Source organism: Pieris rapae, chromosome 3, assembly GCF_905147795.1.
Source record: "Pieris rapae chromosome 3, ilPieRapa1.1, whole genome shotgun sequence".
Classification (NCBI taxonomy): Eukaryota; Metazoa; Arthropoda; class Insecta; order Lepidoptera; family Pieridae; genus Pieris; species Pieris rapae.
The window spans coordinates 340,982-368,811 of NC_059511.1; the positions used below are offsets into that span (position 1 = coordinate 340,982).

The window sequence follows — 27,830 nt, forward strand, 5'->3', positions numbered from 1 at the left end:
CATTTTTACTTTTGACATTTTATTTTTTAAGTTTGTACATACGTGTAGGTTCTAGTATTTAATTTTTTCTCATTTTATTAACAATTGGAACTTAGGAGAGTACCTATTTCTAAATTACTTTTAAGTCATATACCTCAATAACATGTGATTATCATAATTTTAACTACGGTAAGGGATGAATATAAATAAAACACCATTTAATTTATCAATCACTTGATTAATTTTCATACAAAATTGCATTAAAATTTTCAAAAATCCATGACATAATATAGCGTCACGCACTATTAATTATAATATTAGAAGAGACAAAGTAATGATCATTACCGAAGGGTTAAAATAAAATGAAATGGTAGGCAGTAAATTATTCTAAATTAAAATATAGGAACATTTATAAAATATCAGTCTTCTTTCAACAATATTACAGGACAGTAACGTAAGATATAGATAATTATTATAAAATAATAAGACTGTTGTCATCTTCAAATGGGGAGTTTAACGTAAAATTTGATTCGATTATTGGACGCTTAATTTAAGTGAAGAAATTACGATTAAGAATTTCGCTATTACTAGTAGACAACAGACTTCTAGTGCAGTGATCTGACCACCGCTGAATTAATTCCTATCAGTCTTTATGCTTTTGCAAGTGAGGTAGGTTCGGTATGTCGTAACTATGCACGCATCGAGTCATTTCTGTTACGTATTCCGCCTCTGCCAGATCGTTCGCCGCGATCACAATTTGGAACGTATCATAAACAACTCGTGGACATGACCTTCTCCGCGGTCGAGTCGTTGTGACTTTCCGATCGGAGAACAAATACAAAAATACTACTTATCAGTTACTCTAAATAGAAACTCGGTGACATTCATCTCTCCTTCGATAATATGTGCTATTTTATTGAGACATAAAATTTCACTAAAGACCTCATAAGCTAAACACGCTCTACGCTATCAAGGAGTATTTTTAATACGATCACTACGATAAATGTTCCATTAATATGATAAACGCGTGAAGGAGAGACGAACGGCTGAGATCGCTCTAATACTAACACAACGAACGCAAGCCTAGATAACATTAGAAATAGCACAAATATAATGGCTCCATACATTCATCTGCGTATCGTACAGTTCTCGCATTGCGTCTTACATTACCACAACACTGTTTTTAAAAGGAAACCAATCGACTTTCCTTTGCCGTTTGATAAAGTTCAAACATTGAAAAACCACGTACAAAATTATCATCACGCGCAGTTCTCAATTTTATTGTATCTATCACAATACCATGTTTATACTGCCAGTAGCTGGCAGCTCTCACACACATTGCTCGCGATCAAATCTATGACTCGGATGATTACATCAATATTATGCGTTTCAAATTTGGTTCACTTTTACAAAGTGGTAATGCGTCGGGACGGTTCCACATTAGGACCACTCGTATTTCATACCAATCGTTGTTGCTCGAGTCCCGGACGCGATCCTAGCGTGGCACCGTCCCGTTCACGAAATTAACAAAATAAATCTAAACAATTCAATAAGAAATCATAATGAAAATTAACATTATGCTGTCATTCTGAAGACCAACAAAGAATTAGATTCTTTATCTAGAGATTAACAGAATTCAAAGACTTGGCGATAATCTTTTTAGCTGAACCGACCGGAATCAAGGAGTAGAACCGAATATTGTAAATTGCTGGCATCTTTGAAATCTGTTATCCGCGTTGATATTAAGCAAGATTGCGCATTCATAAGATTTGTTACATTGAAAAATGAACTTTCAATACCGTGAAGTTAGTAGCAAAATATTAGAATTCGCTTTGCAAATCCGTTTTATGTTATGCAAAATTGTAAATCGCCGTCTAAAATACCGAGATTCAGTCGTTATACAAAAATAACTATATGACCGTCAAGTTTATAATTCCGTAGAAAATTTCAATTATATAAAAAAATGCATTTCATGCAACATAGTATTTTAAAATTAAAGTAATACTTTTACAATGGCACTGAAAAAAAAATTAAGTAATTAATTCATATTTGAGTTATGAAAGAAAATATTAACGAAACCTTCATAATTGACCGTAAGAGACGCAAACTGCATGTTTTTATTTCGTCGTTTTCGCCTTGTTCATTTATTGATAATTTGATTAAGCGTGATGCTAGTTCATTGTTCCGAATACTGCCTCTTCCTTGTAATGGATAATTACCCAAATGGCAATGGACGCCCAACAAAAACAACACACGCGCAAAGTGATAACTATATCCCTCCACTTATCTTTCTTCCAAACAATAATTTCACTACCTTAAGCCACACTTAACTATTAGTTATTACGTAACTAGATAATTTTCACATTACATAGAAATTTTTGTTTGAAGTTAAACGTCGAGTCGGCATATACTCCTATAATCTAATTTTAACCTAAGTACAAAACGTGAAAAATTTAATTCTAACACATTAAATTTAACTAACATTATGCATACAGGAGACATTGCTTTTCTTGAGCCTAATACTAAACACTGTTCTGGAATACTCTAGAAGCGGTTACATGACCGTACGTGCGGTCGAAGGAGCGAGCTAACATTGAAGATGTAGCTTTGGCATTAAATACAAGGTCTAGGCGAAGAGTTAGGACGACTTTAAGGATTGCATACATCTAGCATCGTGGTACTGCTGCCGAGGCAAACCAGTGACTAAATATTGATAATGACGATAACAGTATATTAAGATTATTAAACTATTCTGGAAGCGATACCTCAACGATTAGCCTACAGCACGCAATTTAACTAGACAATGATAGTTCTAGAACCGACGGGTTCTAACCTAACCTACATTTAAATAGTGAACACATACAGACTGAACACATGTTAAATCGAATACATTCGATATACTTAGAAAGATTTAAAAAATATACTATACTTATAGAATTCACAATTTTGAAGGATGAATTTCGCTAAAAAATTTTAACTAACCGAATTTCCCCGCGCCGAACAATTTACTAATGCAATAGCGTCTTTGACTGACTAGGATATATTAAGATACGATTGTCTTGGGCAGGAGCACTCATAAACGTGGATTAACTATCGATCAGCTCACACGAGACAAGACAAACCTACACAGACACGCCCAGCTCTAGGCGAGCTAACTTCGACTTTAGAAATTGCTCCAACGCGGCTTACGATTCACCTAAGCAAGTCAATTTATTAAATAACAACTAAAAATAATTATAACCTAAATTATATTTGAGAAATTTAATTTTTAAAATATAAAAAAATAAAATCAGCCCATAAATCCAGTCGAAATTCATTAGAATTAATTTTTAAAACGAGAACATAAATGAGAAAATATAAATGTAGCATAGTATTAAGTATGCATAAGAAAAGTAATACCTAATTATTGGTAAAATTGCATCAATCGCGATCTATCCCCTCCCCCTCGCAGAACTACTCCGGAACGCGCGCATCCACCCCCTCATCTTTAAGACAGTCTTCTAAAGTCAGTCTCAAAGTTTATTGCATTTAATTTCATAGCACTGTTGTCCTACACCCATTTCGATCGAGTCTCTCTGAAGAAAAACCTAAACGCAGTCATGTAAATAATGGGCAAAAATAGGCAAAGTACCAGAAGCTGCAAAAGAAACTAATATGATCTACAAAACGCAAAATAACTCACTAAAATCTACAACCTTACGACAAAATCTCCAATAACCAAAATTAATCAAGTAAAAGAACGCAAAAAGTAACATTTTGGAAAAAAATACTTTTCAAGCTAATTTTAAATTATCTCACATAAAAAACATCTTTTAAATCACATCGTGATCCTAATCATAATAAAAGTCTTGACAATCTCCGTCTAATTCGTTATGCGTCGCATAATATATCAGAAAATTGCTATTTTTGAAACTGAAGACAATCCTGTATTTGATTTGGTGTATATCAGATATGATTAAATATAATATCCAAGCTATAAATTGCGACAAAATCGTAGCGCATTTATTGCAAACCACGTTTGGCCCTTAAGACTAGTCCGATACGGAAACGAAATCAAAAGTTATGGTAACAAAGTTGTTTCAAGATTTTAAGGAGAATTCGATTTGTGCAACGTTTGTAAATCAACAAATACTAATTCTCCGCCCAAGCTATGCTCGATTCGGTTTCAAATATAATAAAATTGGCACATTATGAAATAAATCACAACTTAAACAAAACAAAAATACTTGTAATAAAATATAAGAGACCTACGGCCCAAAGTGTAACTTTACGAAACTAGTCAGTCAGTATACCTTAATATATTGCTTGCCGTGGGAGGAGATGTCGCGCGCGGTGTCAGGCAGCGTCTCGAACAACACTACGAGGTAGCCCTCGGGGGTCAGAGCCACGTCGCTGGGCCGGTCCTTGTCGTCAAGGCCGGGGCTCTTCAAATCGACGGCCCAAAGAATGCGCAGCTCCGAAGTAAAAACGAGCACGCGGTGATTCTTCGAATCGGCCACAATTATGCGACCATCGTCATCTGTTACGATGCCGGATGGACGATTCAGCTCACCTATGCCGGACCCTTCGCGTCCTACGCAATGTAAGACTTTGGATAGCGTCGGATCCACCATGAGTAAACGATGATTTTCAAAGTCCGACACTATTATATTGCCGGAAGTCGTAAAACAAACTCCTCTAGGAGTTGTAGGTCCTTTCAGCAGTTTCGCAGGATTGGCTCCTTCGAATACAAACTTGGTGATGTATGTTCCGTCGCTAGTAAATAGCTGAATACGATGGTTACGCGTATCTGTCACCACAATGTTACCCAGAGTATTCACTGCTACGTCCCACGGGTATTGGAACTGTCCACATTCTTTTCCAAACGATCCAAATTTTAGAATAAAATTACCCGAAGAAGTAAATATCTGCACTCTGTGATTATCTTTATCGATAACGATGATGCGGCCATAGGTGTCAGTTGTGATGCCGGCGGGAAGGTCAAACTCGCCGGGACCCGTTCCCTTAGAGCCAAACATAGTTCTAAATTCGCCGCGGTTATTGAATATCTGAATACGGTTGTTTCGTCTGTCGGCTACAATTATATTGCCCTCTCTATCGACACATAATCCCCAAGGCCTGGAGACTTGACCTTCGTCTTGACCCTCTCTACCAAAAGAAAACATCGGTACTCCAGGAACTGGACTCCTAGTCGGCTTCACGGAGACTGACATCCAATATCCAGGTATAGCCTGACCGATACCACGCGCAGGGTTAGATTCCATTGAAATACTGGAAGATATACTGTGGTCGTAATAGTTTGTGGATCTGGTGTGACTAGTAGTGTAGTCTGGTAAGGAGCGGAGGCTGTTGGTTATCGACATTTGATATGTCAAAGGCGAAAAGGTTTGAGCTGACTGTAGTGACTGCAGCAAGGATTGGCGAGATTGCAGAGTCGATGATGATGTCAAAGAATGTAGGGCGTTTACCGGTGCCAACTGCAGGTCGCATTGCCTTTTTATCTGATCTACTAAATCATAATTAGGTGGAATAAACATAATGCGCTCTTCATTAACGTACATATTTTTGAACATGCACGAGAAATAATCTACTTGAGCTCTTCCTTTTTCTTTGGCCATAAACAAGTCAATTCCTTCCGAATCCATACTCCTCACTAATGTTTCGTTAGTATGAGCTAGCCCTGCCAGTATACCCCGCAGTGTATTCATGTGATCAGTTAGGTCGTTCATTTTGGCCTGTCGCATCTTTTCCACTTTATCCAATAGATATTTTTCACGATCTTCAATTGCTTGGGCAAAACAACGCATTGCCTTTCTGATTTTCATGTTAGCTTCGGCTGTCTCCTTTTCGTACGCTTTAGACATGGCGACGGCACGATCGATGGCCGTTTTTATTGCCTTTGTGCCAGTCTTTGTGTCTTCGATGGCCCGAAATACACCGATACGACACATATCCAACGCACCCTTTATTGGAGTGTAGCAATGATCTTTGTGCACCCATAAAGTGCATTCTTGGCAAATAAAGATAATGCAAGCTTCGCAATAATATCTCACTGGATCACAATGCAGCTCGCAATACATGACTTCCTTATCATTCGTAACAGAATTGGGTCTAGCTCCGATCGGTGAAATCTGATGAATTGGAAGCAGAGTATGCTCACGTAATTGGCAGTCAGATGTCACTTTATGGCAGCATTCGTGACAGAAGAGGTCATTGCATTCGAGGCAACGCATGGTGGGGGTCCGTTCCTCGCAACGGAAGCAGGTGATCGAAACTGACGACGATGTGCCAGGCGAGCCGCTCGAGTTGTCTTCCTTGGAATGACTCGCATTGTTGTTATTATTAGATGTCGATCCATAGTCACGGCTCGAGCTCCCTATGGGGTTTGGTAAAGAGCTGCAAGATGGTAGAGCCCAGATATCGTAAGGTAAAGTCGATGAACTGGAGTTGGATGGTCCACCCTGCATGGTAGAAGGTTTGTTCATATTCTCAAGAAGACTACATATGATGTTAGACATGCCGAGTGGATCTTCTTGATCGGTGGCGCCGTGGTTAGGGCCCGAGGACGAGGTTGAAGTGGCCGGTAAACTGGCCGCCAGCGACTGCGTCATATTAGCAAACGACGTCATTTTGACTCGGCGTAAGTCAAGTCATTAGATCTGAAATAAGAAAACAATATGTTAGCACTGAATACACAATAATTAATTATAGAATGTAATTAATTAATTATATACATTAAAGTTGCACGGTTATTTCAATGTATGTATTTATTTTATTGGTAACATCCGTAATTTAAATTCAACGCTATTAATTTTAAAAAAAAACAGTTAATTAAATTAATATGTAAAAACATAAAAACTCATTCCTAAGTAGGGAGTGCAATCCCGATCTCGATAGATACCGATCCCGCGAGATCTCGTGCAAATTTCGAGATTAATCCCGAAAGCGAAACATGACGAGATCAGAAAAGTAAATCTTTTCGATTCACAAACGTATATCTAAGCGTCAAATAAATTAAACCGCAGTGTTATTATAATTAATATATTTACATGGTAATTTGATTGTAGAATATTTGGAATAGTTGCAAGCCGACGAAATGTTCCATTTCCCCATGGTCCCAAGGATAAAAATCAACATAATCCTCCGAAATTTCGATATTCTGTATTTAAAATAATTCCGTCTAAAGTTAACCTAGGAGACAGATACCTCTCATGCGAATTCTTCGCAAATACAACAGATTGAATGCTTCTTTTTCAGAGATATATTCGGTAGTGAGCTGATCAAATCCGAATTACGCAGTATTTCTAATAACCTATATGTAGTTAGTAAAATCTAAAATTTGTAGAAACGTTTTTTTTGTTGTCTATTTTGTTAATTTAATGATTTTGTAAATTTTATGTTCACCGTAATTGTCATATGTATATTACAATAGATTGTAACTTATTTATTTATTCACACTTTATAAAAACAAATGACATAATACATAAAAATTATTCTCTTCCAGGCAACCCTAATATACATATGATTCAGTATATAATAAATAAATAAGGGTAGGTAGGTATTTTTTTTAATTTGTATAGTTCTAGTAATAGCACTTTTTATTTATGCATAGTGTTTATAATAAATAAAAATATTAAGCTTGTACAATGAAACACAATATATAAGTACCTTGAATTGTAGATAGTGCACGTTGTACATTAAAAGAAACTTTTTAAATTATAATAACAATACACAACATTTAAACTACAGAATAATCACTTATAAAAATAATTAAATTGAATAAAAAAATACTGAACAGAAACCCAACGCCAGGGCGGCGTCAACATGCACTGGGGTTGTTTGAGTTGGTGCAGTTTGCGAAAAAAATCCTATCCCAAAAACTTAATACTCCCTACCCTTCTTGCTTCTAGGTAGCAATAGATGAGAGAGATAGCAATATAGAACACTAGGCGTTAGAAGGGGATATTGTATACACATTCCAAAATTTTCCATAATTTAGATAAAGAAGGTTCGCTATGATTAGGGTTGGCTCCCAGTTCAGCTACTCTGTATTGATTTTACTTTAATTCAATTACGATAAGAAACTAGCGAAAAATTTATTGTTTCTAATAAACTTGAAGGTGGTAGCAATTTACAAATTGTATTTACTTATCGATTTCATTTTATGTATATTGTGTGTTATGCAAGCATTTTAATACGCATTGTAATGCAATTAATACTTGAAGTATTCGTTGATTATATAAAAATTAAAATAACAAGCAAAAATATAAAATTGTATTAAACGTAATTGTTGTAAACGTTGTAACTCTATTACATGCGACGGCCCTGCAGTGATGACTATTGACCCAATGAGTTGAAAAGAGACAACTACATACATAACTCAATAGAATCGAAAGAGAAAGTAGTATAAGTGTCGCGATTGAATATTTTGGTAGAGACGCGTTGTTCGTGACCTTGGTTATAGAATACGCGTGAGGTAGGTCCGGGCACGCCATCTTAGTACGCCCCCGTACGCTACATGCGCGAGGGGGCCAAAAATCGATGGCCTCCCTAACCGAGCTGCCCTTATCCCGAAGGGCGAACCCAGGGACCATCACCAATATTACCGCGATGTCTTGAAATCCCGTTATCGATCTGCTCCGATTAGAAACAACCCTGTACCAACACACCAACACACTCATGACAACGCTTATTTGGTTAGCTGCGACGTTGTTCTAAATTTTCACTTACTAATCTACTACCGGTATAAATATTCTAACAATAATTATTTTTTGTACTTTAAACTCGCGCCAGTTTCATCCTACTTATTTTTACAATTCGAGACGCTTATTTTAATACGTCCATGGCCATGACCGCTACAGTAGGTGAACGAAATAATGTCGGAATCTCGACGTCAATGTTTCATTTAAAGGTATTTAAATAATTCTAGCTGAAGCAAGAGCCTGCGCTTTCTAAGGTTCCTTCGAAAAGCCTTTACAAGGAAGTTACGTTCTAGTCCCCTAGCTAGCTTGCTCGTTTCTCATGTGACATTGTACATAACCTTATTAAAATAGGTTTTAAATCGATCAATCACCACTTATAGCCATTTTCAATCAATTTTTCCGCGCACCACCACTATGTGGAACCAGGTGCCCACTGAACTATGTATTTCCGAACCAATTCTACTTAGGGTCTTCCGAGAAGAGAGCGTACCCCATTTTTTGAAAGGCCGTCAACGCACTCGTGAGCCCTCTGGCATTGAGAGTGTCCATGGTATTATTTAAGTTGCCCCCTGTCCTATAAAAAACGACCATAATAAAAGTGGTAATTTTATTCGAATGTACAGTCTCTTTACCTGCATCATATCTACCTGTTCGGATTAGGCCAAAAGAGCCGCCAATAAAAAAAGGTATTGCACACAAAAAAAATACGTTCAATTACAGAAAGCCATTTATTTGAGCAGGTAGTATGTTTTGTAGCTCGGCTTTCGGCGAAACTGCGCTTTCGGTATTGAATGAGACAATAGTACATTTCATACAATGGGAGCTACATTTCCTAGGATTGCTGTTAAAGATGTTGATGATAAGTGCCGTATAAAATAATTACATATTTTAATTCACACAACTCTGTCATTTTCTTCAAACTTCCTTAAATTCTGTGTCATCGCTTTAGTCTGCTCAATAGAAAACATCACATCTTATGAGGAAGTGAATACTGTGCAACGATTGGAAAACTATAATTAAACACGATTGTGACGGCAAGAGTAAGAACAAATGCGGAACTACCTGCTACAACAAAGGCAAGTACATCTGTTAACATGAATGGCATTGTTCCAGACACCAGTTGAGCGGTCAACGCAGTCCTCGACAATATCCTGAATGCGACAAATGATCTCCCGGGAACAGGCTCAATGAAAGCTCTTTTGTTGTCATTTAAATTGCTTATTTTAAATTTGGAATATGAATAATACATATTTCATTAGGTTTTTGTGGCATCGGTACGTTATGGTTAAGAATTGAAATGAGTTCAGTTCTACACTAAATAATAAAAATGTATGAATATTTTAATTTGTAAATGATAAAAAAAATGAAAAACCCTAAACCGGAAATGACGTTTTCTTCAAAAATTGATAACTTTCCTTTGTTTTCGGTAGGTCATTGTTTTGAAATCCTGTACAGTCAGCGGATGTTTAGAACAAGTTGATAAGGGCTTTTTGTTTTTTAATTATAGTTGATGGATCCTTGCAAGATAAGAAGTCAGTGATACCACGAAAGTAATGTACTAAAGTAGGTAATCACAGCGTAATTATTATATCGAAACCGTGAGTAATAATTAATTTAAATAAACCCATAATATTATTCTCTATTTCTTTACCACTAACCACTACTGTCCAAAAAAAAATATTAAACATTTAATTAGTGGCTGGACGCGGGTGAAATCCAAACAAAATCAGTTATGCCTACAGAATTCAATCGCTTACAATAAAACCAATCATCTGAAGGTGAATATTTTATATGAGCATGACATGCTTTTTGGGATCTCTCCTGCAATGCTGAATAGTGGCATCGAATGTGGTAGCTTCAATTATTTTTTTCACGGTGGTCTAAACAGAAAATAGTTTCGCATAATAATACACATAGTAAGTTGTAACCCGATCGTACAATACCGGTGGAACCGGCCAGAGAAAAAATTGTAACCAGATCTCCGAAGATAATTAATGTTGTAAAGAAGCTAAGAAAGCTACAGGTTTCTCTACAACATTCAAAAGTTACTAAGGTTAAAAGAAGTCAAAGCTGTAAAGCTATTTTTAACAATACGTCATTGGCTTTAACCTTTAGATACGCAAAACAAAAAAACAATTATTCAGATACTCAATTCGTGAAAAATGTCAGCGACTATTTGACTATATTTATAATGTCCACTTAAGCTACCTTTGATATTATTATAAAGTGTAATATATCGATATTTCAGACGAGACCAATGTCTCGTCGTAGAATATTCGATATTATATCGTTTATAGAATGAGATGGAATATTCTTAACATCATAAAATTCAATCAATACATTAAATATTAAAGTTTTAAATATTGATTGTTTAAAAAAACCATGTCCGACCGGCATTACAGTATTAAAGGTCTTTGTCCTCAGCCCCTACGTAGAACAATACGTCGATATTTTTGCCGTTCTCGTAGCCAACCATTTCTATCAAAGCGACTTGTATGTAATTAGGTTTTTTTTATATTTGAACATTGCATTTTCCTAGAATATGCACTAAAAAATATAACATAAGTCATAAAAATGGGTAAAATAATTTTATTAGTGAAATACTTGTCTTAAATAGAAATATACTTTTATAGTTTACGGTGTGTAATCCTTTACATGAATACCAGGAATTGAGATTATAGATTAAAAAAATATGATCTTACTTGGTAGTGTTCCAAATGTTGTATTGTCTCTTTTGTATTTATATATCTTTTGGCTAAATTAGGATTATATTATAATGATCTTAAGAGCAGTAATCATAAATAATGCCAAAGCCCTAAGCTTTTTAATATTGTATGTAACATATTGTGATATAGAAAGACCCTCAGCCAATATAAACCAATGTATGCCTACATAAAGGCAGACAGTTGTACTAAATATATCACAAGAAAACTTATCTAATATACAGGTACTACATCCCACAGTATTGTCAAAGTTACTACCTACCGATTTTCAATTTTATGCCACAATCTGATATAATAATAAAATATTGGTCTATGGAATTTAGCTAAGTTTTGCTTTTACGGTGATAATTTTCATTTGGAATTTTTTGAGTCTATGATAAGTGTGTGCACCTTACTTCTCTTTAATGCATGTGTAAGTGTTATTTGTGCGCATAAAGGAATAATCTATGGATAATACATAACCTCTGATTAGAGAATGACACTTAACTGCTAGACTAACATTGTCTCATACATATACACAACAACAATATTTATAAATAATAAAGATATTTTTAAATACAAAAATAAAATAACTTTGTATCTGTCCAAATTTAATGTTAAGTATCTAATCCTTAAGGCTAATTAATTAACATGAAAATGCAATAAAAGCAAACCACAAATATACTGTTGTTACTATTTTAAGTGTTTCTTTTATTTTCTATAATATACTACAAGTCTAATGACAGAATTCTGGCTGTGCAGAAACACAAAGTGAAATTTGCATTTTGTTATTAATAGGTAGGTATTTTGGGGTCAATGACAATGCAACTCATTGCAGTATCATACACATGTCATGGAAAATTACTTTCTAGCAGTCTCTATAGTTTATTGTAGAATAAATGTTACATTAGAAATAAAACAATCTTATGAAGTTGTATTGGAGTATGTTATCGCGATAATAACTTTCGAAAACACCATTATATAAAGATATAATACCTAGGAAAATTATAGATATATAAATATGTGCCATTGGAAAAACAAATTAATCCAAAGGATTTTCAAAGTCTTCCTGTTTGTTCATGCGGTCGCTATCTGAACATAATGGATGTAGGAGTGAATCACAAATTATAATAACTAATTATACACCATACACTTACCTTTAACTTTCTCAGATTGCTTCTTAAATTTATATTATGACGATTTCTCTGTTCATATTTCGTTAAACACTTTAACCTTTAAAAACGTCTTATTGGAAAATAAGATATGAAATACGAAGTCACAGCAATAATTTACAAAAATATGCCTGACTATATAGCTTGTAGGTAGATTGCACAAAGTAGAACCATTAATTTTCATAGAAAGTCTAAGATTAACTACGCAGATTTTATTGCACTAATTACCGATACTGATAGTCATCGCGATACAATATTATTTCGCAATAATCGTGTATTTATTTATTATTATCAATAAAACACCACGAAAACAACAGCGGTGAATGAACGATCAATTGATTTAAAAATAAACGCGATGTCTATGGTTTTCATCAATGAATTTTAGATACAGAAAAGTTAATTTTATTTTGTAAAAAAAATGTATACTGCACAAATATGTTTACAGTAATTATGGAAATGTTGATTTTTTTCAAATTATTAAGAAATATATGTTCACTTTACCTGTGAGTTGTGATAGGATATATCATAAACAAACGGAGTCGCCGCAAAAAAAATAATGCTTCATTTTATGGAGTTTGATGTAAAATTTATTAATATTATTACTAAATGTAAAATTATACATTTTATAATTTTGTATAGTTTATTTTATCATCAATCATAATTAATTTAAATATATCTTTTGTTTCTTACGTATTCGACAAAGCCTTGTTATCGATTAAAATGTTAGAATCTAAATTTATATAAATTATTATGTCTGCTTAAAATTATATTGATCAGTGAATTGAATCAAACAGTTAATTAAAATTTCTTTCAAGTTTAATCTTATCTACCTAATATTACAAAATATTTTTTATTACATAGTATGTTCGCTATGCTTTAAAATTATCAGTGTGCAACATTTTCTCTTATGAATTTAAGGTTTTTCGTCGGTTGTACATATTATAGATATAATTTTGATCTGTGCAGCAATTCTTTTTTGAAGCATATTAGAATCATGAAACATATTTATAAAAAAAGGGAAAAACTTATACTTTTATGGAAGCAATATATTGTTTATAAACGGGTAACATTTTACATTGTTGACTGTTGTCAAATCTGTATATGCCAACGTCAAAAGTAAAATATTTTACTGTTTCTCCATTTGGCGCCAAATGCCAACCACCGATCACGAATTATTGTAAACAATAAAATTTTTCTAAACAGTAAACTACTTCTTTCTGTGTAAATGTGATCTAAAGTTTTTCGTTTTATCAAAATGTCTACTCCTTCTAAAAGACCATCTTCGCGAGCTTCATCAGAAGCCGTAACACCATCTCGCAGAACACGAGCTTCTCAACAAGTAATTGTACCCGAGACACCTCAACGGTCTTCTGGTACTCCATCAAAAGGTGAAGTTTAACAATTTATAACGTTTAATTATTCGCATTTAAATAGGAATGAGATTGTCTTCTGGACCTTCTAAGAAGTAAATAATTTGGTAACAACAGGTTATGACATGTTTGTTTTTTATACAGATGGAACTCCAGGGACTCCGCGGAGGCCGCCGCGCACTCCGAGTCATCAGGTTCCAGGCACTTCCCCAGCCAGAGCTCTTGAATCTAGCCCTATTGGTAATTTTCTGGTTAACAATCATATATCAAACAGACATCTTAGTTTGAAAGGGCAACGCAAACATTACTTACTCAATTATATTAAATTTTCACAATTTGTTTTAATTTAATAAAAGAGATATGAAAAGTCTAAGGAAAACTTCATATTATATTAGTAATCATTGTAACTACTTTATAGGTATGGATATTGATATGAGTTCGCCATTGAACTATGGAACACCAAGCTCATTGAGCACACCTCGATCCCTCATGAGGGGAGCTATGACTCCAGCAAGACAAAGGGCTGACTTGCGAGGTCATCAAGTGGGTCCGAATGTTCCTGCACCTACTCCATCAAGACATGTATGCACACTTTAAGTATGAGTAAACTAAGATCATTGTAGGAAACAAGTAACTATTTGATTTCTAAAACAACATTTAACAGAGTAACAGCAATTCAATAAAACCTTCTGATTACTCAAAATGATTTCTAAGTTTACCTTTATATATTAGATTAGGTTTCAAACTTTTTTATAATTGTAATTATGCACCACATACAAATTTAAAAAGATATAAATAATAAATTTTTATGTAAAGTATTTTTGCAGAAAAGTGGTTTTATAAAAAATAAAATAAATTATCTATAGGCTGAAGGAGGTCAAGAATCAGCTTCAAGTGAGCCTCAGCTTGTAGTGTGGGGTACAGACGTTGCAATAGCAGAATGTAGAGAGAAGTTCATAAAATTTCTCCAGAGATTTGTTGAACCCACTGCAGTCACCAATGAGCCATTATATGAAATGAAATTGGAGGAGGTAAACATTATAAGTTTAATATGTACTTTGAATTAATTTAAGTAATTTAAGGCACAGCTGCTGCAGTCTAACAGTCTACGAATTATGGAGGGAATAAAAAAATATTGAATTTGCTTTCCCTAATTGCCATAACTTCAAATTAAATATGATAAATGCCAAGAAGCTAATTGCGGATGGATTAAAATTAACAAAAAAAAAAACAAAAATAAGGCACAGCTGAATTTAATATGATTTACCTGTTTTAGTAACTTACATTGGGATATTAAGTTCTGTGCTTAATTCGTTGGTTTATATTTCAGATTCACACACTTGAAGAGCCATTTTTGGATATTGATTGTGAACATGTTAAAGTTTTTGATGCAAAACTCCATAGACAATTTGTTTGTTATCCTCAAGAGGTAAGTGTAATCATCTATATTAACTTTAATTGATTTTAGTCTTCCCCGTTAAAAGGAAAGGCTAGACTTAAAGCACTGGTCTAGCTAAAGTATTCTCTGTCCCTTCTTAAACACAATTTGACAGTAAGAGATGTAAAATAACATTACCACACATGTAAAAAGTGTGCCCATTTGAGAATACATATCTTTTAAAATGTTACAATTACAGGTGATTCCAGCATTTGACGCAGCAGTTAATGAGTTGTTCTTTCAAAAGTATCCAGCTGCAGTGCTGGAACATCAGATACAGGTTAGGCCATACAACGCACCACAAAGGCATATGAGGGATTTGAACCCTGAAGGTGAACTTATCTATATTTATTTATTTATTTTGTACTCGTACAGCTAACATAAATGATACATAATAGCAAACAAATACACTGAGAATATAGCCACTGATGGAATACATGATACATTATATAACAAAAAGATTTATAAAAGGGAACAAACAAACAAAGTATTTAATACAATTAACTAACTGTGATTAAATTTAATTAATTAAGCCTAAATTGGTTATGTTCTGTAAGCTTATTCATCAGTCCCATCTTAAAACTCAAACTAGACTTACTATTAATATATAATAAAACCTTATTCAACATTTTTATATTTACAAATGCATTATTATGCTTTGGATCTTCTTCATTTCCACTAGGATAAGTCTGTCACTTCGATTAATTTTCAATTCCATTCAGACGCGTATGAAAAGTCATTGTGAAGTTGATTTGGAGAATGCTCACTCGTCTATTGTCTCCAGACATCGACCAACTGGTGACCATATCGGGCATGGTGATCCGCACGTCGACCATCGTGCCGGAAATGCGCGAAGCCTACTTCCGGTGCGGGGTGTGCGGGGCGGGGGCGACGGCGGAGCTGGAGCGGGGTTGCGTGCCGGAGCCGGCTCACTGCTCGCACTGCAGCACGGCACACAGCTTCCAGCTCATACACAACCGTTCGCACTTCACCGACAAACAGCTGGTCAAACTGCAAGAGGCTCCCGGTGCGTATGCGTCTATTCTAAACTCTCATCTCAAAAACCACTAAACCGATTTTCATGAAAGTTGAACTATTGGTGTGTTGGAAAATCAAAAACATCTTGTTATCTCTTTTTGAGAAATTTGTGGACATTATCTGGAGGTGATCAACGCTCCAATTTCTGTGTTCCAGACGATATGCCAGCCGGTCGGACCCCAGCCACCGTCAGCGTAATGGCCCACGGGGCCTTAGTGGAGGGGGTGGGGGCGGGAGAAAGGGTCGCAGTGACCGGAGTGTTCCGGGCCGCGCCCGCATCCGTCAACCCTCGGAGGGCGACACTCCGGGCGTTGCATAGGACCCACATAGACTCATTGCATTATAAAAAGACTCACTCCGATAGACTGCACGATATGGAAGAGGGGTGAGAAGTGTTTCATATTGTTTAATCACTATAACATATACTATTATAACGCGTTTTCATATTACGCGAATTTAGTTTCGTATTATTGCTTTTGCTATATTCCTGTACTGAGCACATATTGACGCACTTATTATGGAACGAAGTACCTGGAGTGGAAAATCTGTTTCCACTTGTTTCTCTCCATCACCTCTTTTATTACGGTGTACAGTTTTGAGGACGGTGAGTCTTTACTTGATCGGTTCATTTGGAGAACTGCCATCTTTTGCCTTCTATGTTGCCAACCATGATCAGTTCTTTGAGTTCTGTAACTGTATATAATACTCGATTCAAATGTCCTGTATCCAGAAAACATAAAAGTTAAAAGATACATTTTTACATAATGCGTTATATGGTGTTGTATTGTGCGAGAATACTCCTACAACGCGTTTTCTATAACGCAAAACCAATGTACCGTGTTATATGGTTTACTGTGTAGACATTCTGGCTCCATTGGGCGTTAACTGGTAGTGCGTAAATGGGCGTGGTGGGTACATCTCTGTGTTATCATTAATTAGCAAGTAGGTGATGACCGAAAACGATGATTGCGAGAATACATTTGGGACGACAATGTTTAATTGAATCTAAAGTCATTTGAGTGAATAATAAAAATCCTGTTTCAGCAAAGAGCACCAGTTTCCTCCGGAGCGCGTGGAAATGTTCAAGACGTTGGCCTCGCAGCCGGATTGCTACGAGAGGCTCGCGAGGGCCATAGCGCCCTCCATTTACGAGAACTTGGACATTAAGAAGGGAGTGTTGCTGCAGCTCCTCGGAGGCACCAAGAAGAACTTTAATGCCGCTGGTCGGACACATTTTAGGTAAGCGAATAGCTCTTCTTTTTTTTTTATTTGTTCTCCTCGAAATAAATATTTTTATACATAAATTTTGATCTATAATATTTTAATTATAATTATTATTTACGTCCTCAATTCCTCAGTGCGTTTGTGAGTATTTTTAATAACTCAAGGCATTAGTTACTTTCCTACATAGTCGGTCCCAAAGTTGTGTCAAAAATGGAAATAAAGATAAAAACAAAAGTACTGATCAGTGTTTCATGATATATATGAATTTATAGTACTTTAATTAAGGAATAGAAATAGTGTACAATTCGTAATGATCTCCTGTATTTGTAATACAGGCCCTAGCCTGTTGTGTAACGCATGCCCCATAATCATATCATTCTTTTTAAATCTATGATAATAGTTATAATTTATTACACTGTCTTCTTTCAATGTCCACTCCATAGTGAAAAATTACGGAACGTGATTGTTTTTGTTTAACAATAGTCAAACATTCAAAAATAGAACCCAATATTTTTTTAAAAATCATGTTCGAAATTTAAAAATAATGTGCCAGGGACAGAACTTTTGGACCAACTACAAAATTCCTCAATTTCCTTATGACTGACATTTGCCTTTCTTCATGTTAGGAATATATCGAAACGGTAAGCCCAGTACTGAAGGCTTATTGCTTAATATATAAGCGTTACCCAACTTGTTATGGTCGACGACAATAAGATTCCTTTCATCATTGGAAATTTCAGATCGGAAATAAACATTCTGCTGTGCGGAGATCCGGGTACGAGCAAGTCTCAGCTGCTGCGCTGGGTGCACTCCTTGGTCCCTCGGGCGCAGTACACCTCCGGCAGAGGCTCCTCTGCGGTGGGACTCACGGCTTACGTCACCAAGGACCCTGATACGCGACAGCTCATTCTGCAGACGTGAGTAGAACATTCGTCTGAACTTTGCCAGCTTTTCACTTTTTCTCACTTCATTACACGTTGTTCCGACGCATATCGACGCATATCTTGAAATTCTACCTGTTTCATGTCGATGTTTTTCGTTCCACAACGGAGAGTTTTTCAGACAGTTTGCCTACTGTGTTTCCACAACAATTCCAGTAAAAGAAAGATCAGCAACGCACTTGCGAAACATCTGGCAATTGTGAGTGTCTATGGGCGGTATTACTTAACATCAGATGATCCTTTTTTTTATGTAAGCCGTCATGGATATATTTTGAATTTAAAAATTGTAAATCTAAATACGAAAAACAAGTCGATTATCAATAGTGTTAAATATATAAAAAAACTAATAAAGAATAATAAAATTTCAGAGGGGCCTTAGTGCTATCTGATAACGGAATATGTTGCATCGACGAGTTTGACAAAATGAACGATTCCACTCGCAGTGTTCTTCACGAGGTAGGTTATCGTCATTATTATTTTATTTTTATCAGACACGCTGTTTTATGATTTTTTTTAATTATAAGTTTTAAAAATGGAGTAAATCTTTCATTAATTTTAGATTTTATTTAACAACGTAATTTCCATGATTTTTCTCGGACATTTTCATTAGTTAAAAGTTAATATTAATACATTATTTGCTTAAACGGCACACGTGCGAGTTTCGTCCCTGAGGTCGTAGGTTCGGTTCTTGGTTGTGCACCAATTAATAATAAAATTCGCTCGAACGAGACTGTCCTTAGACCCAAAAAAATTATGGCGAGTGTCAGATCAACTACTTACCAATTAGATATAGATAAATGATAATGAAATGGATACATAAATTTGAGGCCCAAACCTCAAAAGGTTGTAGCAATGCATCATTCCCATAACTCAAAAATGACTGAACAGGTATGAATCAAAATTAAACAGCAGAAGATAATCGTGTGACAAAATGCTTCAGGTGATGGAACAGCAGACCTTGTCGATAGCGAAGGCCGGCATCATTTGCCAACTCAACGCCCGGACGTCGATCCTGGCGGCGGCCAACCCGGCCGAGTCCCAGTGGAACAAGAACAAGACGATCGTCGAGAACGTCCAGCTGCCTCACACGCTCATGTCCAGGTGCAGCTCTAGTCTTTTCCTTTACTTAAAAGCCATTCACCAAGGAGATGGTTCATAGTTGTTCGGACTAAACGGTCTTCATCGGACGTCGAGGCAGAATGAAAACACCATTTGTATCACCTCGACGTCCGTTGTTCCACAACACCACCGCGCACCATCATTATATAGAACCAGCTGCCCACTGAAGTAATAAAAGTAGAGTGTACCTAGTCTTAAAAGGCCGGCAACGCACTTGCGAGCCTTTTGGCAATATCGCTATATTATATATAATCCTATTACATCCACAAAATACTTCAAGAAGCGTACTAAAGAAACATAAAAAAAATGTATTGCAGATTCGACCTGATATTCTTGATATTGGACCCGCAAGACGAAGTCTTCGACCGCAGACTGGCCTCGCATTTGGTCTCCCTCTATTATCGAGATCCTTCTCAAGTGCACGAAGATGATGAGGATTTAATCGTGAGCATTTTTTGATCTCTTTTGGATTAGGATTTTAATTCCATACTTACATACATTACTCCGCAGAAACTAGTGGTATTAAAGAAGTTAATTTCATTTGTAACCATATTTGTTATTTTGTATATTATGTCATGTTACGTTGTCGTGTGTATGTCGCAGCCAACTAGATTAGTTAGTAATTAGCCGTTCAATTAAATGCCTAGCCGTTTAACTAGCAACCTGAAAGATGTTCAGCCTAACCTAACCCGTTGACTGTTAATTTAAAATTAATTTCGCTTTCTACCATTCTCAAACTTGAAACGAAACTCTCAACTCTCAACATGGCGTCGGCAGTGCACAACTTTGACGGTGTTTTCTAAAGTTTTATGAAAAACAACAAGTAGCTATAGTGGAAGAGTGTAGTGACAATAATAATGTAAATTTGGCTTAAGCATTTTCATTTTAACAAAGATATTTTTTGTCATATGTTTCTATTTTTTATTTCTGCCAAATAATGACTCTATCATAGGAATGGCCTAAGCACTAATCAGCCAATTTATTAAATGTAAAAAACGGCAAAACGGCTGAATAGCTTTCATGCCATTCGTTAAACAGCGCCATTTAGTTAAAAGGCTAGGCTGCTAATTGAACGGCTAATTAGGCTAGTTGACTGCGACATATATACTAACTTTCAATCGAGCGAACTGCCTCCGAGTTTCGTCATATTGGTTGACTAGTTTTGTTTTTGGAGCTCATATTATCTGTTAGTTATTTTTGCGATGACTTCGATCACTAAACGAAATGTTCCGCTCCAGGGTATCAACTTGATGCGGGATTATTTGGCCTTCGCCAAAGAAAACGTCCACCCCACGCTCAGCGAAGCTTCGCAGCAGAGACTTATTGACGCCTACGTTGACATGAGGTGAGGCAGCGAAACGTGATGATGGGCGCAGGCCGTTACCCATATTCCTTACAACCCAATGATGTTCTAATTAACGTGACAAAACAATAAAATAAAAATGTTTATTATGCAACATAAGATAGGTATCACTTATTCCACATCATTAAATTTGAACCTGTAACCCTACTCATCGGCAAAGAAGACGGAGAACATTATATTGTCGGGTACACCTAGTAAATCAAATTATTTATTTATTTAGAAAGCCTTACAGTTTACTAAACAGAAGCCAAAATAATTTTTAAATCAAAACCCTAATTAAAATATTTACAGACTAAATAATACTGGCAATAAATGTAAATTCACAATTAAGTGATTTTTTTTTGATGTTCATATTATGTGTACTTGTTTACCTATATGAATAAAGATATTTTTGTTTGTAATAATATTGAAAAGACAATGAATGTAGGTTGTTAGTGTGTATTTTATATTAGTTTATCATATTTGAATATAATATTAATAACGTTTCAGGCGGGTAGGCAGCGGCCGCGGTCAGATATCGGCCTACCCTCGTCAGCTGGAATCTCTCATTCGGCTAGCAGAGGCTCATGCGAAGGTTCGCTTGTCTTCTGTGGTTGAGATTAAGGACGTCGACGAAGCTGCTCGGTAAATATTACTTAATTTTTCAAATAACTCAATTTTGTTTTATTCTTAAAGACCGACAACGTACTTGCGAGCCTTGTAGCACTGTCTGTAAGGCACACGATATCACTTGATATTAGATGAGTTTCCTACCTCAAAAGATTATGATTTTCATAAAAGAGAGACATTCACTGGCATTATTCCCGTAATACTTCACCTATATAAGAATACAATTGACACAAAGAAATATTAAAATAAATTGCAGACTCCATCGTGAAGCCCTGAAGCAGTCGGCCACTGACCCGGCGTCGGGCCGTATCGACGTGGGGATCCTCACGACCGGTCTGGGCGTGGCTGCGAGAAGGCGGCGCGCCGATCTGTTGGCGGCCCTCAAGGAGGCCCTGGAGCCAATGCAGCGGCCGTCTACCCTCACGCACAACAAGTTACTGCAGAAGATCAACGCAGGCTCCCAAATCGTAAGTCGTTTTATTATCAAAAAGTACTGAACTGTTTGAATTTAACGCTAGGCGTTGATGTATTCCCATTGGCATATTTGCGATAATTTTTATCTTCAGTTGCAAAAAAAAATTACCTTGTTTTAAAATTGTAAATAAAAAACTAATATCAATAAAACAAAAGAAAACTTTTTTTGACAAAATGTGGAAAATGATAAGGTCAATAAAGCCAAGTTTTATATTATTTATATTGTTTTAATTAAGGTACTCTTTTGTATAATGCATACGTTGGGGCAAGTAAATATATAAAATCCACAGACGGTATCGCGAGAGCAGTTGGACGAGGCTCTACGAGATTTACAGGACGAAGGGAAAGTTACTGTCGTCAGTTCCTCGCACATTAGAATTATTTGATTTTATATCCAGTTTTAACTTTCTGAACATTTTCCCTTTAGTAGGAAAATTTACTCAATGAACAATTCAATACTTCAATGTGAATTAATGTCATTCCGAATTTTTTATTCTTAAGTGTCAATAAAATATTAATTTAATAAAACACTTTTATTTTTAGATTTGTAACAGTGTGGAAAAGCAATAAATAAATTTTACTATTTAACCAAAATTAACTATAACATAACCAAACATGATTAAGTAACATTATATAAATTATAAAAACGTTAACTATCGCTATTTGAAACTACCTTCAGTTAGTGGCCGAAAGTGGAGAATTGGGCAGAAATGTCTGTATGGTAATTGTATATAAGGCCTATTTCAATTTAATCTTTTACAACGCTCTAAATACTACTTTTAAAGTATTTTTTAAGCTCACATGCCATTATTTATTTTACAATTTTTATATATTCCCATCATGTACACTTTTTAGGTATTAAATATAAGGCTTTTCAAAATAATATAACAATACAATTGGAGAGAAGGGTGCTAATTCCGATGGATGAAAAATAGTAGAAAATATTTTATGGTACACACAACAGATTAAAAATGCTCTTTTATCTCTGAGAGATTTTTAGTCTATACATTTGAACATCAGAATTATCACAGCTTTAGACTAAACGTTCCCGAATAGCCATTTTACAAAATACTTGTCAGTTTTCACAATTACTATTAACGTCAGTAGAAAATAAAGTTTGCATTAGTGGACATTGGCCCATTAATATGTGCGCGCATAAATACTGATTTTCGTTCGCTCTAACCTATGAGGCATTGCGGTAAATTCCCTAATTTCATAATCTATCAGGATGAAGACGCTTGGTTCGTGTTATCACATTTGGGTTCTATATCTGGTTGCGTGTCACCCGAACTTCGTTTCTCGCTACATGACTCCATTTTTTCGATTCGAGTCGCAAACGTCGTGTCCGCATCTGCGCGTGCGCACGCTTCGTTAACGTATTTATTGAATAGATCTGGTTTATCGAGGTATATGTGATGACCCGCACCGTTGATCACCTGGAAAAGAAGAAAGTTGTAAGACAGGAAACACAGATAACTTCTGGCCAAGCGTGAAAACAATTTACCTGGACGGTAGTATCGGAATCTGGGCGATGCTGTGCCAGCTGTTGCCCCGTAGTATTGTCCACCCAGGAGCGAGACCCATATAGCACCGTAACGGGCAGGGCGGAATGCAGTTTGTCGACGCGACGCACCATCGGATTCTTTGCCCATCCGAAACCGTGCATCAGTGTGTGGAAGGCGCTCTCACCACTAAAATTATAAAGACACAGAATTATAAAATGTGCTGGATTCTCTAAATAAGTGTAAAGTAAATATCTAAGTACAGAAGGCACAAAGTGTAGCCATAAAACATAACTGACAGGGTTACAAGAATGTATTTAAAGCCTGGATAAATCGAATAATTAAGAACGACTCAAGATGGCGAGCCTGTGTATCAAAGACAACATTGTAGCTAAAATACCTTGGGGTCTGCGAATTGCACTGATACAAGTATTCGGGTATAACTGTTTCTGCATCAGCTACATAATTCATAAATTTCCTTGAAATGTCCGGCCGGGTCTTAGAGACCAGCCATTTGCCAGCCGGCCCCGCGGCTCTGACCGCCCAAAGAGGGTTGAGAGGTTGCAAGACTTTTGCCACTGTTCGGACCCAAAACGGCACTTGGTACTTCTCATACACATTAGAAGGTTTCTCGGGGAATCCCCACGGATCGGCTAAGATAAGGTGACGTACTCTGAAAAATATTAACCAAGCCAATAAGACAACTTGCGCAGCCGCTAGGACGACTTAGAACTTATGCAAAATATATGTTTTGTAAATCACGAACCGATCAGGATATTTGAGGGCGTAGGCGGTAGCAATGTAACCTCCCAAACTATGACCTAGTAGGATAAAGTGATTGATCTTGACTTCCCGTCTCCATTCTTCCACCGACTCGACCCATTGAGCTTCAACTTTTTCAGCGTCTGTTGCAAACTTCGGTCGCGAACTGCGGCCAAAGCCTGAAAATATTTATAAAGTTGAAACTTCACTCTCAGTATAAAAACGCGTTAAAAATGTTTTAAATTAAAATTAATCACCCAATAAGTCGATAGCGTAAACTGGTCTCTTGGCAGCCAGAGCGTCTAAGTTGGGGCACCACAATGCCACGCCTGCCCCCATTCCATGAAGCATTACAAGCGGCGTCTGTGGCGCTTCATCGTTCAATGATATTGTCCATATCTTGTCACATTGTCCTACAACCGACCCTATGTCCACATAGAAACGCTTATATGCTGTTTTGACACCTGTAACATATTATATATTGCAACATGGCTTAGTTTTTTTTTTTTTTTAATTAATTTTTACTCTACTCCCCTGCCATAGTAGTCCTGTCCAGGGACTTTATAATATATCACTGCGACATGGCTTAGTTTAGAAGACACAGAATCTTGATCAACTTATTATGAAATACATGTTGTATCTATGTGTAATCTGCTGATTGAGGTGTCAAAAACCTATACATTTTTGAATGCCTAAACCTTTACAGAATCTTTCACAGCCAGTCTCAGGAAAGTAAACCTAAAGCCTATCGCTTTAAATTTAAAAAAAATTGGGATATCATAGAACTACAAAGCAATGATGATATAATAACGCGTCACTATCGCCTTTCATTTCCGAAATACGTCCAATATCTACTAAGTCAAGGTTGCGCGATAAAAAAACAAAGTATTGATAAAAATATAATCGCGATTTCCAATATATCTATTTATACATAAGTAATTAACATTGACCAATCATAGATTGATTAGATAAAGGAACAGTTAAAATTTACCTTAAAAAATTTGCAACTTTAGAACAACACGGACAGTTATCTTTAAACATACATTTAAAATAGGATCTAACATGTACAGCAGCAAAATTACCATAAAGTAATATTTCATAATTGATCTGTTATCATTGTTTATAAAAATTGGTTCAGTGTAGTTTTTAATTACATTTATGTGGCCAGAAAAAGGACTGTTTGGTAAATCAATAGTTAGATTGCATTTAAAAGTTTCAAATATATATGGGCTTACATGATAGTATAGTCTTCTCGATATTCCTTAGCATTGTGTCAGATTGCCTTGTCCAGCTGAACCATACTCCAGTCCAACTGTAACTTATAATTACTTATTACAATCCATAAACAATTTACTGTAATATTTGTGATTCCACAACCTTTTATACAAACAAAGAAAATGCAAACAAATTAATACACTTCTTACTACACTAACAAACTACAAGTTAAGAAGTTTGTAAATGTAGGTTTGAAATCCTATTTTACTACTTTCACAATTAGAAATCTGAAGTCTATGGCCAATATTCATACAAACTCAACCTGTGTTATATCAATGTTTTAAGTGAAATACTTCTTACTCTCTTTCCATCAAATAATATTAATGCTATGGTGAAAAGAGACATTAGTGCTTTTGTTTATAGTGTTTAAGTAGCCTGGTATAGTCTATATGAATATTTATCGCAGTTATAAGGAATCAAGAAATACTGTACATATATCTATATAAGCTGATAATAAAATATCTTACTTCCAAATTATGGAAAAAATATTTCCAATCCATGCTCTGCTTAAAAAACTGCAAGACAACATTTCACATAAACAACACATAACCAAACAATCCATTGTATATAAAATTAAAAATGTATGTTATGGAGTGGAATTATTTGATACTATGAGAGACAAAGTCTTGAATGTACTAGTGTACTAACATAAACGGTATAGAATATTATCAGTAGTTATATAAATACAATCACTGAATTCAATAGCAATTCCTGATTATTGTAATTAACTAAATAGCATTATAAAATTTACTGAATTAAAAAATGTTAACACTACAACAATGTAACACAAAGCAAACAATTAATGACTCATGCAGAAACAGTGCAATAATAAACTTGCTTGTCTGCTCCCATTGATAATACTCAATTTCTACTGAAAATTATTGAATATGTTTATGACAACTACAATATAGTTTTATTAAAATATATAGTGGAACATTTTATATTAACTTAATTTATTTTTTACTGTAATATATGAAGGCAATTAAGTGTTATATTTCATTTATTTCAATTTGTAAAATGTGAAATGTAGGAAGAGTTCTAGAATAAACAAAGATAAACAATGACTATGTTACTTTAGCTAGCCAGCTGGAGAGAATGTTTTACCTCTGACTATGTTTTAATCTAAAAAATATATGAAATACTAATGGCATGTCATAGTGTACCCAAATACAATAAGATGAAGTGTTTAAATGTAGCAGAAAGATAAAATTCTTGCACCTAAAAATATAAGTTATGAAATGATTTCAGTTTGTGGGACCTAAGGATTTTATTCATTATAGCATATTATTGTGCAATACTTGTTAACATATATAGTACGTATACCTGGATTCCGTAGTTGAAAGATTTAATTCACTGCCCATTTGGTTTTAATTTAAAAAAGCATTCCAATGAGAAACTTTATCTTAAAACAAGCAGGGAAATTAGTTGATACGTAATAAACCATACACCTCCTAATTTTAACAAACAAGATTTATCCACTTGAACTTTGGTTACTAATTTCCAATTATGTGTTAATCAGAGGCCAGAGCAAGCAATTTTAAAATATTTTTACTTGAGTTTACTTATTGTCATGTTGACTATGACAATTTACAACTTATCAAAATCAAAATGTCAGAAAGCATTAGGATATTTTATGATACAATATGTATTAAAAAATAATGTAACCGTAGCGATGGATTGTTTGTCATGCTAATTAATATAAGCTTTAAATATATTTTTCCCGCGGTGTTATTATTAAATATTTCTACCTTTTCGGTTCATTTAAATTGTACAACTTCAAGGCTGTTCAAGCTATATCTTGTAGTCGTGTGTTTGACCTTCGGCTCGCAACACTGCGGATTGATTTTTCTCTACCCACATAATTATTAACTAATAACTATATATTATAATAAGCGTAGGCTTATTTGTATGTAATAGAAAACTAAAGTTATATTATTATTTAAGTGATCGTCTAAATATTTATTCTCATTGCCTTGATAATATTTATATAAAACAATTATTATAAATCTTTGGTCAGTATTTATTTACATTGAAAAACTTTTTGGCATTCAACAAATATGTGCGATATATCTTTGTTATACGACTAATGCCCGATATCTTAAACTTAGCATAATAGTTTATTATAAATAAAATTTATTATTAATATTATAGTATTTAATA

At 35.2% G+C, this 27,830-nt stretch overlaps 3 protein-coding genes across 5 annotated transcripts; 1 reads left to right on the forward strand and 2 right to left on the reverse strand.

Moving 5' to 3' along the window:
* Positions 1 to 36: 36 nt before the first annotated feature.
* On the reverse strand, positions 37 to 12,904 carry LOC111002639 (protein wech). The gene is made up of 2 exons (XM_022272805.2): positions 12,541 to 12,904; positions 37 to 6,638 (listed from the first exon to the last, which is right to left on the reverse strand). Exon 2 carries the CDS (start codon positions 6,606 to 6,608, stop codon positions 4,263 to 4,265), a length of 2,346 nt encoding a protein of 781 aa, XP_022128497.1. The 5' UTR covers positions 6,609 to 6,638; positions 12,541 to 12,904; the 3' UTR covers positions 37 to 4,262.
* Positions 12,905 to 13,680: 776 nt separating this feature from the next.
* Positions 13,681 to 22,653, forward strand: LOC111002701 (DNA replication licensing factor MCM4). Its single transcript, XM_022272895.2, has 17 exons — positions 13,681 to 13,943; positions 14,070 to 14,165; positions 14,344 to 14,507; positions 14,792 to 14,956; positions 15,256 to 15,354; positions 15,563 to 15,695; positions 16,148 to 16,390; positions 16,558 to 16,786; positions 17,446 to 17,640; positions 18,366 to 18,542; positions 18,935 to 19,022; positions 19,507 to 19,667; positions 20,003 to 20,129; positions 20,924 to 21,030; positions 21,538 to 21,672; positions 21,914 to 22,124; positions 22,422 to 22,653. The coding sequence occupies exons 1-17, from the start codon at positions 13,811 to 13,813 to the stop codon at positions 22,515 to 22,517; spliced, it is 2,559 nt and encodes an 852-aa protein (XP_022128587.2). The 5' UTR covers positions 13,681 to 13,810; the 3' UTR covers positions 22,518 to 22,653.
* Positions 22,650 to 27,226, reverse strand: LOC111002702 ((Lyso)-N-acylphosphatidylethanolamine lipase). Of its 3 annotated transcripts, none has more exons than XM_022272896.2 (8): positions 26,994 to 27,226; positions 26,138 to 26,185; positions 25,631 to 25,707; positions 24,653 to 24,859; positions 24,400 to 24,574; positions 24,034 to 24,306; positions 23,636 to 23,822; positions 22,650 to 23,567 (listed from the first exon to the last, which is right to left on the reverse strand). In XM_022272896.2, the coding sequence occupies exons 1-8, from the start codon at positions 27,029 to 27,031 to the stop codon at positions 23,355 to 23,357; spliced, it is 1,218 nt and encodes a 405-aa protein (XP_022128588.2). In that variant the 5' UTR covers positions 27,032 to 27,226; the 3' UTR covers positions 22,650 to 23,354. The 3 variants fall into 3 exon arrangements, with proteins under 3 accessions (XP_022128588.2, XP_022128590.2, XP_022128589.2); XM_022272898.2 differs by lacking the exon at positions 26,138 to 26,185 and adding an exon at positions 26,509 to 26,541; XM_022272897.2 differs by lacking the exon at positions 26,138 to 26,185.
* Between the last annotated feature and the right edge of the window lie 604 nt (positions 27,227 to 27,830).